The 12821-nt window shown below is 43.7% G+C and overlaps 1 protein-coding gene across 1 annotated transcript in view; it reads left to right on the forward strand.

Moving 5' to 3' along the window:
• Nucleotides 1–12821, forward strand: part of RPRD1B (regulation of nuclear pre-mRNA domain containing 1B) — a 54910-nt gene that overhangs the window by 647 nt on the left and 41442 nt on the right. Inside the window, exons 2-3 of the mRNA XM_075011345.1 lie at nucleotides 2522–2651; nucleotides 4598–4731. Of these exons, the coding sequence (XP_074867446.1) occupies nucleotides 2522–2651; nucleotides 4598–4731 (264 nt within the window). The remainder of the gene's footprint in view (nucleotides 1–2521; nucleotides 2652–4597; nucleotides 4732–12821) is intronic.

The raw sequence follows: 12821 nt of genomic DNA on the forward strand, positions 1-12821 counted from the left end.
CCACTGAGGTAGCACTTAAAGTTGTATCAAAACACAAAGCAGTCAAGTAGCACTTTAAAGACTAGCAAAATGGCTTATTAGGTGAGCTTTCGTGGGACAGACCCACTTGTGGGGCTGAAACCAGCCTCCCTAGGCTTCAGCCCTAGAGCTCCAGCTCCTCCTCCTGCTCCCCACCGACTCCCCAGCTTCAGAGTGCTGGCTATACAGTATTTTAGAGTGTTAGCACAAGCTCTGCAAGCCAGTTGGTCAGCCCAGTCTGGGAGTTTTATTTCTGCCTGCTCTAAAATGCTGTGTAGACATATCCCTTATGCTTATAGCTTTCTTGGAGAGAGGCAGAGTGAAACTCACAGGAGAGTTTTGTTCTTGCCCTTCACAGTACTGTGAATAGATGTGAAAATGACCAGAATTCTGTTAATTTCATTTTGATGCTTGTTGCAGATGCTGTAGGTCAGGGGTCTGCAAACTTGTGGCTCCAGAGCTGCACTTGGCTTTTTAAGGACTTTTGTGGCTCCCAACACTATCATTGCAAAGTTTAAAACAAACAAACAAAGAACTCTCCTGATTATTTGATTAAACGGTGAACTTCTAAAAGACCAGCAATGATAAACACATTTCTAAATAGCAAACAATATGTGATCTCGAAATGTTGGATAACTTCCCCCTTAATGTGTGTGGTTTGTTGTGGGATATAATACTGTGTTTTGATCACGTTGCTAATAAGTCTCGATTTTGAAAAGGAAGCCTGCAGCATTCCTGCTGTGAAGGGCAACATGCTTTAAGAAAGAAAACTGAAGTTCAATGTGAAGTAAAAGTTGCATAATTAAAATAGGTTTGGTAGTGAAAGTCAGTAAGACAGTAGTACAAACACACATATAAAGTCTGAGGAAATAAAATATGTAAAAAGTTTGACAATTCTGCAGTTAACGTGTATCACGCTACAAATTGTTACTGTTATAAATTGTGTGTGTGCGCTGTTCTTAAAATAGGGGTTACAAAAAGTATGGCTTAATGTTACTTATCAAGGACCATCTCATATTCAGATGCATTGCAGCTCTTGAATTATTGAGGTTTTACCAAATTCAGAAAAAAGTCTCTTCTTGCATTTTGGTTGCTGAGCCCTGAAGGGTTTTGAGCTTTTTTTTTCTTCCCATTTTAGATAAATGGTGCTGTATAGAGCCACATTTGGAAAGGTCAATGACTCTTAAAAATGAGAGCCTAAAATCTGAAAAAATTGTCTAGGCTAATGCTCAGAATGAGTCTCAGGAGTTGCAAGTGTCTCTACAGTGTGTTTCCTGTGGCTCTTTGCAGGACTTAATGTTAAAATTGAGTATGATTGATTGATTGATTTAATTATTAACCAGTTGGGATGCTTTTAGTATGCTCCTAACCAACTGTAAGAACAAAGAATGGCCATATTGGGTCGGACCAATGGTCCATCTAACCCAGTAGGCTGTCTTTGACAGTGGCTAATGCTAGGTACTTCAGAGGATTTGAACAGAACAGAACAGGAAATCATCAAGTGATCCATCCTCTTTACTGTGCGATTGTCTATAGCATAATAAATAAAACACTTGCTCAGATGACTACATAGCAAATGAAACAATTAATTCACAGTACTGTGGCTCTTTGGGGGACTACTGATTGCTAATTTAGTTCCTGAATCATTGAATGTCTACTTGGCAGGATTTTGTTAGTCCTGCACTTGTATAAAATATTAGGTGTTCCCACCATACACAGTAATAGAAGATATTTGGAAGAGCTGAATTAGGCTTGCTGTGGGATCCATGGCTAAATTTCTTGGTTGTTTTTTTTTAATATAAATTTTCAGTTGCTAGGTTGAAGAATATAACTTTGCATACATTCAAGAGAGCTTGTCTCCTTTAGATTTGGGACTTGGGAGTGCAGAGCCTTGTCAGTGTTGACTAGTGGCGATGAATGGAAATACCTAATTTATGTGGGATTGAGAAGAAATATTGCTGATAGCTGTTTCCGTGGAGAATGTATTAGAAAAATTGACTTCTGAAAAATAAAAGGTCCTAGGGTTCAGGCTCTTGCTGCCAGGGAGGTTAATTAAGCAGCTTAATATAAGTCTAAAATACAACTGTTTATACACCACTGTTTGATTAATGAAAAATGTCTTGTCACACTAATTTTTGATGTTAAATTGCAACAGTTCTTTTAATTTTAATCTGCACTTCTGGGCAGGTTTAATGGTTATGCAACACTTTTTGAGATCATCAGATGAGAGGCACAGTAATATTTGGATTATTTCCCTTTTTGTCTTATCAAATAATTACAAACCAAATTCTAGTGCTAAAGCAAAGAGAGTCAAGAACTGTTTGACTCAAAAACATTTAGGTGCTTTTGCTACTTAGGTAAAATTGAAATGTAGGATGCTCAGCCATATCTTTAAGATGAGAATCTGTGACCACTTTTGGAATGTAGTAATAAGTGGCCTCAGAATAAAATATGAAATGAGAAGTAAAGAAAGCAAATTAAGTTGTCTTCTCTTCTTTACCAGCAAAATCAAGTAGGAAGCTTACGTTTCTATATTTAGCAAACGATGTCATCCAGAACAGTAAAAGGAAAGGCCCTGAATTCACAAGGGAGTTTGAATCTGTTCTTGTGGATGCTTTTTCTCATGTTGCCAGGTAAGTTGTTTGAATTTTAATCTGTTGTTTTTTTCTTCTTCAGTTTCTTCCTCTTCGGCTTTTGTGTTTAAATGTTCCACGGGTTTAAATTGAAGTGCTTTTCAATTATAGGAACATGTATGCCTAGGAAGATTAAATTGTCTTTATTAGATGCTGAACTCTGACTCCTTCCTTTAAGAAACTCAGTTACGCCTTGCTCTTGAGGAACCTAAGAGTGGGAGCCTGGTTCTGTGAAGTGGCAGTCGGTTTGTGGTGATGGTGGGTGGGATGGTTATTTGTTGTGTGTATGTGCAACTCCTAGTTAGTTTAAATACTTATCTATAAGTCTCGGTGCTCTGTACAAAGATGAAAATAATCTCTGGTCTAAAGATTGAGTGGTTAAATGGTTTGTTCAAAGTAACATAATTTGTCACTAGGAGGGTGTTTCATAATGAGTGACGCTTCATCTTAATGGAAGAATTTGAAAGAGAAATTTAATGTCCTGACTGCTAGCTGTCTGGTTAGTCCACTAGACCAGTCTCTCCTTGAATGAGCTTTGGAACTGTGCTATTTCAGAATGCTTTGTTAATATGAACACACACTATTCCTGCTGCTGTGGTGCTAATCAGCTGCTGTATTTGTTTTTTTTTTTCTAAAGGATGTGCAGTTTAAAACCTGTTTTCATATTTAAGCTAAAAAATCCATTTCTGGATCTCCCTTGATTACAATAAACTTTCATATCCGGCAGCCCTGGGACCAAGAGGTTGCTGGATATTCAAATATTCTTGATAATAGAGAGAGACACCTAGAAATGTATAATAGGATTAGATACTAACAGAAATGTATGCCGAGTGCTTTATTTACCAGCAATAGTAGTATTATACACTGGAAACTGATACTGTGTTTGCTGTATTCATTAGTATTTACTTTCACTATCCTATACTTATGGAAAATGTAACTAATTTTTACTTATGGTTAAAATGCCAGTTATTTGAGAGTTCTGGATAATAGAATGCCAGATATAAAAGAGTATACTGAACCTGAAAAGTACGATTGATCTGCCTGAAATGTGTAACTAGCTCAAATATTTGCAATAGAAAATTGGATAGAAGGAATCTTAAATTAAGTCTTGTCAGTGGACTTAAGGTAGACTTTATAAGTGTGTTTGCTTTTGTGTAGACATCACTTTAATATGCTACTAGGTGAGATCTGATTTCAAAGTTAAATTATGTGACAGAGTGTAGATATATATCAGGCAGTTTCAAATTGTGGGATCTTTACTGGCTCATAAAAAAGATTGGCCTCCTCCTTGGCAGGAAAGGGTGCCCTCTATATGCCAGAGGGGAGCAGCTGCACTTTATTCTTATAAGGTGGTCTGTAGCTAGTTAAGGATTGTTATACTCTTTAGGAAAGAGCTTAGTCTCTGAACCAAACAAGGGAATTAAAGAGCATCTACTGACAGTATGCTCTGGGTAACTACACAGCTTCTGAGGAATAAATAAGAAACAGTGCCAGAAGTCTTTCTCATGTAGTCAATGTTTAATAAGTAAACTCTCAGTTGAATGCTTAATGACCCAAACAATTTATTTTTTTTAATTAGATGTCATTCACTGAAACTGTCATTACCAGCGAACATTATAAACTATAAACCGGGTAACTTTGTGGTATTGGCATAGTTCTTTCTACAACGGCAGGCATGTGTCCTTCTCCTCCCCTCCACCCCCCCAGTTGAAAAATCTCTTTTGTAATGGAGGTGGTTGGGGAAGACGGAGGCACTTCTACACACTGTTTTTGTATTCTAGCTTAAGGGAAAACATTTTGCGCATTGTGCTTCAGTCTGTCCCGTAGCTTGTGTTTTGTTTTTTTTTTTCCTTTGATGGATGCAGCTTTTATTTGCGTGATGGCATTTAAAAAAAAAAGTACTTCTGTGTAACCAAATTTTTTTAACTTTTTTAATATTTGAACAGAGAGGCAGATGAGGGCTGCAAAAAGCCCTTGGAGCGATTGCTTAACATCTGGCAAGAAAGAAGTGTGTATGGCAGTGAGTTCATACAACAGTTGAAACTTTCTATGGAGGATACCAGTAGCCCTCCACCAAAAGGTAAACGCACAGCTTTAAGGAGGAAAAAAGCAGTAATGCTGATCCCATTGAAGAGTTAATGTGTCACTAATTGACAGTGGAACTCTGGTAAACAGCCCAGTTCCTGGCATCAAGTACATTTAATGTTAGGAGAGTTGCTCTCAGAACTGTCGCAAAGTAAGTCTACGCTGCATTTTAAAACGTGGCAGTAAGTCTGAGGTCCTGAATCTAAAGACTTGGTCTGAGACTACAGAGCTACAACAGCTGTTTAGATGTTTGAGCTTGGTCTCTGATGCACACCCCTCTCCCCAGGCTTTTGAGCCAGAGTATATAGCGCCAGGCTCTGAGATTTGCTGCTCTGGCTTTCTGCTTGTCATTTAGGTGTACCCCTGGACTAATTGTCTTAAAAAGACTTTGCGTTCATAGAGGTGATAGCTCTGGTTTGTTAGCCTGAGACCTTTGCATGGGCCAGCACCAGGTAATTTGACTCTAGGCATGCAAGTGGACACAGTCTGGATCTCTTATAGGCTTGAGTGTAGAATTTGGGAAATACAGCAAAATTGTTCCTGATAATTATCATCTCCAGGACAAGATTAGGACTGTCCCCCTTTCCTGAAGAAATGGGCAACTGCAGTGATGGATGGTCCAACCAAGGAGAGACAGTGGGATTTCGTGGTTTTCAGAGCTCCCTGACAATCTAAAACTGTCCTCCAAACACAAGTTTGAATGGCCTAGGTGGGTCATTATAGTAGTCTGTTCCCCATACTTTGGCCCTCGGATGCCCTTCCTCATTTTGCCTCATCTTGACTGATAGTCATGATTTAACTGTGGAAGTGGAGCTTTGGGAAATGGAAGGCTAAATAATGTTGCAGTTGGTTTGGCTGGTTCCTTTTCAACTTGGGTTGGTAGCAGCTAAAACTGGCTTGTGTGATGGATTGTCAGTGGCTTCATGATGGAAATTGACTTCAGTCTAGTTCCTGCTGAGCTATTATCTCAAAAGCCACCATTATAGCTGGTAGTCAAATCAAAGACTGAATTGATCATAAAGTAGAATACTGAGCTTCTTGCTCGTTTCCCATGGCTTTTAAATCACAAGTATGATTGTGGTATGTAATAAAAGCAGGTGTAATTAGCCATCAGAAAAACCTGCGACTTCTGAATATACATATGGTGGAAAAGGGGGTTAGAAATCTGTAGTACAAATATTTTTAGGTTGACAAAAGGTGGTTCCATTTAAAAAAAAAAAAATTGAATGCCCAAGGGCATTTGATGCTATAATGAATATACTTTTCTCTTCAGTTTTAAGACTGTGTGATTACTCAAAGCAGAAAAATCTTTGTGTTGGAGTACATGTTACAAAGCCACAGTGATAAGTTATGGTTGAATAAATAGGGATGGCTCTGAATTACAGGGCATTAAGTATTCTTAGGAACCTGCAATATTTGCCCAAATGCAGTGACACCATGGAAGACTGAGTAGGGAAAGTATCAAAGTTGATTGCTTTGTCTTGCAAAAAATAGTAATGTTGATTGTCTACTGCTGTGTTGTTTGTAGTGCCTGTCTTCCTCTCATTCACCTGAAATCATAGGAAAGTAATCTTGCAACCAGACTTGTTTCCCTTTCACAACTTTTGAGTTATCAGCTATTTCTTTCAATGCTGGAGCCCTTTCAGTTTCCTTAATGAAATACAGGTTGAGCCTCTCTTGTTCGGCCCTGGTCCTCAGGGTGCCAGACGAGCGAAATTACTGGACCAAGGAAGTCAATATTGTCTAGCACATTACCAACACTTCCACTACTTACTGGGCTCTTGGAAGACATTTGGGGTAAATTACAGCTAAGTAGCAGCACAGAACACAGAGTTGGACTGGTGGTTGTAAGCAAACTTTATAGGGGTACAGGGAAACAAGAACTAGGGGACACCAAATGAAATTGATGGGTAGTAGGTTCAAAACTAATAAAAGGAAATTTTTCTTCACACAGCGCACAGTCAACCTGTGGAACTCCTTGCCCGAGGAGGCTGTGAAGGCCAGGACTCTATTAGGGTTTAAAAAAGAGCTTGATAAATTTTTGCAGGTTAGGTCCATAAATGGCTATTAGCCAGGGTTAAAGTATGGTGCCCTAGCCTTCATAACAAGGGCAGGAGATGGATGGCAGGAGATAAATCACTTGATCGTTGTCTTCTGTTCTCCTTCTCTGGGGCACCTGGCATTGGCCACCGTCGGCAGATGGGATGCTGGGCTTGATGGACCTTTGGTCTGACCCAGTATGGCCATTCTTATGTTCTTATGTTCTATGAGAAGTGGTTGTCCAGCTAATTAAAACCATGTTGGTTGAGGGATACTGATGGATGAATGTGTTCTGGATTAGAGAGGTTCAGCCTATACATGGAGTATTTCTCTCACACATACATGTAAACATCTATATTTTGTCTTTCAAACCTTAATGTATCCAGTAAGGTTCTTGTAGCTATTTTCTAATTAATCTCACATTTGTTAGTAGAATTTGAATAGCCTGTTCCTTTATATATTCTAAGTAGTGTCAGCTAACTTTAAGCTTTTAAAAAGGCAGAAAAATAAGCCTGGGCAGATTTCAGTTGCAAAATCCTCTGACTAATTATTAAACATGTCAGTTGTACAAATTATATCCCTGTGACTGGTATGCCAAGTGAACTAGGGGAAAAGTGCTTTAGTTAGCTTTGTCACAAATACAGGCTTTAGGAAATCCTCAGCTTTACTCCTTTTTTATACAGCTTCTAGAGGAAGATCACTTATGCCTAATTTGTCTAAGATGGCTATGTTATCTCATCAAGAGCTCCTCCAGTATTATGAACAAGAACCCCATAATGAAGAAGACCTTTTTGAAGAGTATGAGGACCTATCAGTTTTCCCCAGCCATACTGTTGTCATCCCTGATGGAAGCTATGACTCCATCTGCTCTGTCCACAGTAGACTATTTGAAGGCACTCAGACCTTCTTAAAGATGATGGATACCTAGAGATATTCCTAGAGGTCATCCTGGAGAGGTCTCATGAATTATTTGATATTTTGCATCCAGTATTCCAGGTTTGCTCAGTTACACCTATTAGATGCCAGGATCTGGCACAAATCCTTGGTTTTCTCTGATACATCTAATGGGGCAGGTCACAGGTACAAAGATGCTCTCTAAGACCTCTAAAGATTTTATTTTTAACCCCATCTATGAGGTTTTAGTTGTGGTCGCAACTCACAGATCTGTATACCCAGATGAAGAGCTGAAACAGATGGGTCTCAGGGCAGTGAGGTTTACTCCTCTGCTGGCTTGCAGATGTGTAGCTAACTGTTGGGTACGTTGATGTAGTTCGGTTTTCTATAGGGGAACAAAGTGTTAGTGCTGGGAGACAAACTTGTTTTTCTCGAGGCACCAGAGAAATTGAGTGCTGTGATTCTGGAGAGCCGGGTGGTGGTGGTGAAGATAGTTTTGCCAGGTCTCTGGATGCTTCTGACATTGTGAGATCAGTGTGCTATGCAATGAAATCAATAAGCAGCGAGCATCATGTCCTCAGGCATGCAGGAGGTTCAGGCTGCAACTGAGGACCTCTTTTTTTCAAAGCTGACAAGGAAGGTGCTTGCTCTTCAAAGGACTCGGGTGTGACACTTCAGTATCTGATGCTATACATGTCCTGACAAAAGGGGGGAAAAGCAGATATCAGGTCTTTGCAAGGCATCTTTCTCATACTTCTATCAGCAAAGGGCTTTTAATCTTTTGAAGAAAACACTGCACTTTGAGTCCCCCTCTTCCTTCTGCTGCTAATTTCTGAAGAGAAAATTGGGGGGGGGAAAAAAAAAACATGCTCCTCTCTTCTCTCCTTCTCTTGAGTCAGAGATGCAGAAATTTCTGATCTTCTGCTATCTTCCTCTAACTCCTCCACTAGCCCAGGGACTCCATCCCCTGGTCTGCCTTCTGCCCACTTTAATCCCTTCCCTTAATCATCTCTCTTACCTGTTGTTGTCCTGTGGCGCCTTCCATTCACAAAACATATGCATTACTCTGTCCTAAATCCTGCCCTTCACCCATTGCCCTTTCAGCTCTTAGCACATTGAGCATGATTTGTATCATAGGAGTCTGGCGTTCTTCTCTAGTTCCATCCTAGAGCCTCTCCAATCTGACAGCCATTCCTTGCGCTCCCTGAACCTGCTGTTGCCAAAGTATTGGGTGAACTTTTAAGCCACATCTCAGAATTAGCATCTTCCAGGTATCCTATTTCTCATCCTCCTGGACAGTCTAAACCCAGATGATGATGCTTGTCCTTGAAATATTGTGCTACGTTTGCTCCTGTGAAGCTTTTCTATTGGTTCTCATCTGACCTCTCTAATAGCTCTTTTCAGAATTGCCCTCCGATTTCTGTGGGGGTTCTACAGGGGGCCAAACTTAGTGCAGAGAACGAAGAGAGGGATTTATCACTCAAGCCTGTAATCTGGGCATCATCTTTGGCTCAAATGTTTTTAGGTCCTTGCATTTAGGCTATTGTGACAGACCGCTGCCTGGGGGCTACAGAATTCTGGACCTATTGGAAGCTGGGTGGGTATACTGGTTGCTGGGGGGAATGCTTTCCTATTTCCCAAATGAGGCCCCCAGCTGTCTGCCTTAATAACCATTAGCCACAGCTGAGTCTAATCAGTGCTCATTGGACAGCTGAGGCCCTGCACTCCCTATAAAAGGTTCCCCCTAGCTGGTTGCAGGCGGGGAAGGTTTTGGAAGGCGCACTGAAGAACAAGAGCAAGAGGTACCACAGGGAAGCAGTGGGTGAAGTGGCCCAGGGTTAGGTTGCTACATTGGGGCAGGGGTGAAAGCCCTGCCAGCAGCCTCCTGACCTTGTAGGGACCCTGGGCCGGAGTCCAAGGTAGAGGGCGGGTCTGGACTCCCCCAACCCTTCCCCAGAGGGATTACTCCACTGGAGCAGGCGCGGGCCTGCAAGGGGACCAGCTTTATCCTCCTCACTCTGGGCTTGCCAAAGTGGAGACTTCTGCCTTTGGAAAGGCCTGGGCAGATAAGGGGTCTCTGTGAGTCTGAGGCACCCCAGAGAACCGCCAGGAAGCTCAGGGACCCACAGAGGCTGACAAGGGACTTTGTCACACTGGTGCCAGGCGTGGGATTGTCACTGTGCAGTGGCCAACAGTAAGTACACGGGATAAAAAGGAGGAAAAAGAGGGAGGGGTGGAAAAAAAGGAGCATTTGAGGGTGGGACATTGGGAAATGGAGGAGCTAGTATGGGCATTAGTACATGCTACAGTGACCCAGCAGGAAACCAACAAACTCCTACTAGATCTAGCTGCTGCAGACTGTGCCCTCCTTAGAGAAGTGGTCAACCAGCTCAGCTGTTCGAACTGGTCTACCTCACCCAGAAATGGCTGCTCCCTGAGGCCCATACCACTGAGGACATGCTGGAGATCCTTGTGATAGACCAGTTCATGAGGAAATTACCCCCGGTCCTCTGGGAGTGGGTGGGCCAGCAGGACCCCACAACATATGATGAAGTAGTTGCTCTGGTGGAGCGCTGGCTCACAGTAAAGGGGCTGGCTTGCACTTGCCTGGACACCAGGCCTACCACTAAAGGAAGGCCCCCAGCTCGAGTGTTACCGGGTCCTGGAGAAGAAGAGGAGGGCGGTAGAGGGCTGCATGGATCAGAGACAGGAGGAAAGGAGCTGTGGCCACCTGACCCTAATGCTAAGCCCCGTTTTCCCCAGAGTTCTGGGCGAACCTACAGATGCTATGGGTGCAGGGAGCTGATGCACATAGCCGCCCAGTGCCCAACCAAGAGGAACCAATGCAATGCAACCTCAGGGACTGGTCAGACCCATGTGCCCTGGTTGATTTAGTGGGAGTGGCAGGTGCCCCCCACAAGTATACCTGCCCCGTATGAGTAGAGGGAAAGGAGACCTATGCGCTAGTAGATTCAGGGAGTGCTGTCACCCTAATTTCAAGGAAGCTAGTCAGGCCCGAGCAACTATTGCCAGGAAAACGCACAGGGGTAACTTGCGTCCATGGAACGGTGAACTTTTACGCCACTCCAAGGGTGAAGATACGCGTTCAGGGGTCCAGCACTCAGGTGTAAGCTGGGGTGGTCCCACACCTACCCTGCCCAGTATTGTTAGAAAGGGACTTCCCAGGGTTTAGTAGCCTGCTACCCCTTGAAGAGCAGGGTTCAGGAGAGCTACCCAGTCATAGGGAGGTAGAAGATGAGGGACTACATACCCCAGTATACGCTGAACTGGCCCAAGAATTGTGTTCCAGCCCAGGGAGGAGGCAGAGGAGGGCGGCTAAGGAAATAGGCACACGTATTCTGATACAGGTGTATCAAAGGCTCGCCTGCACAAACCAGCGCTTCCAGGGTGCACAAGAAGAAAGTGAAGACAGGCAGGGTGGAGAAAACCCTGAACGGCTAATGGAAGGAGAGTCAGAGGCTGTGGGGGACACAGAGACCAGCACTGATCCCAGCCCAACAGGTGCAATGCTGGAGTTGAGAGAGGTCACCCCAGGGCAGAATCTGGCAGGCCCAGAGACAGCGACATTTGGGCATGATCAGACAGAGGACCCCCGATATGCCGATGTCAGAAGGGAGGTGGTGGAGATTGATGGGGTACCAGTAGAGGGCAAGGCATGTGGCTCCAGCCCCTACTTTATCATAAAAAAGGACCTGCTGTACCGTGTCACACAGGACCAAGGACAAGAGGTACAGCAGCTCCTGGTACCCTGAAAAAATCAGCGGGCCGTCATGAACCTAGCCCACAGCCACCTCTTCGGGGCACACCTGGGGGTGGAAAAGACACAAGTATGGATTCTACACCGATTTTACTGGCCAGGGAGACATGAGGATGTCCGCCGGTACTGTGTCTCCTGCCCAAAGTGCCAGCTCCTCGGCCCCATCTGAGGGTCCCCCTAGTGCCTCTGCCCATTATTGAGGTTCCATTTGAACGCATTGTGATGGACCTAGTGGGTCCCCTGGAGAAGACTACCTGAGGACACCAGTGTATACTTGTAATCCTAGACTGTGCCACAAGATATCTGGAAGCATACCCCTTCGGAACACAGCCTCCCAGTCCATCGACAAAGTGCTAGTGGAAATACTTGCTCGGGTCGGTATCCCAAAGGAAATTCTAACAGATCAAGGCACCCTGTTCACGTCTTGACTAATGAAGGACCTCTGTGACCTGCTCCATATACAGACTTTGAGGACATCAGTTTATCATCCTCAGACCGATGGCTTAGTAGAAAGGTTTAATTGCACGCTCAAGGCAATGATTAGGAAGGCCGTGAGTAAAGATGGGAAGGACTGGGACATGTTATTGCCCTACCTCATGTTTGCTGTCTGGGAAGTACCCCAATCGTCCACTGGGTTCTCCCCTTTTGAGTTGCTGCATGGGTGCCACCCCCGAGGCATATTAGATGTCGCAAAGGAAAGCTGGGAGGAAGAGCCAAGCAGGGGAAAGAACATAGTGGACTATGTGATGCAGATGAAGGACCGCATAGCTTGAGTTACTCCGATTAGTGTGCAGTCACCTGGAAGAGGCTCAGGAGCCCCAAAAGACCTATTACAACCTCCAGGCCAGGGTTCGATTTCCGCCTGGAGACCGGGTTATGGTGTTTGTCCCCACTGCTGAAAGTAAGCTGCTAGCCCAGCAGCAGGGACCTTACGAGGTTGTTGAGCCAGTCGGAGAAGTAAACTATAAAATACGCCAACTGGGGTGGTGAAAGTTAGAACAGGTCTATCACGTTAATCTCTTGAAGCCCTGGCAAGAGAGAGAGACCTGTCTGGTGGCCCAAAGAGAGGAAGGGAACCACCCTCTGGATGAACCTGCAGTACCGATAAAAATAGGTCCCGAATTAACGCCAACCCAGAGATTGCCTGGAACCAGGATGTGTTCTGTGAGAACCCTGGTTGAACAGCTTCCAATGTTCGTCATATAATTACAAATCCTGGGGCCTGTGTGACAATGAGACCTTACTGGGTCCCAGCGGCCAAAAGGGAAGAAATCAAGGTGGAAGTACACAAGATGCTGAAAATGGGTATAATTGAAGAATCTCACAGTCAGTGGTCCAGTCCCATAGTATTAATATCGAAACCAGATGGTGCT

This window comes from Carettochelys insculpta, chromosome 17 (genome assembly GCF_033958435.1).
Source record: "Carettochelys insculpta isolate YL-2023 chromosome 17, ASM3395843v1, whole genome shotgun sequence".
Lineage (NCBI taxonomy): Eukaryota > Metazoa > Chordata > Testudines > Carettochelyidae > Carettochelys > Carettochelys insculpta.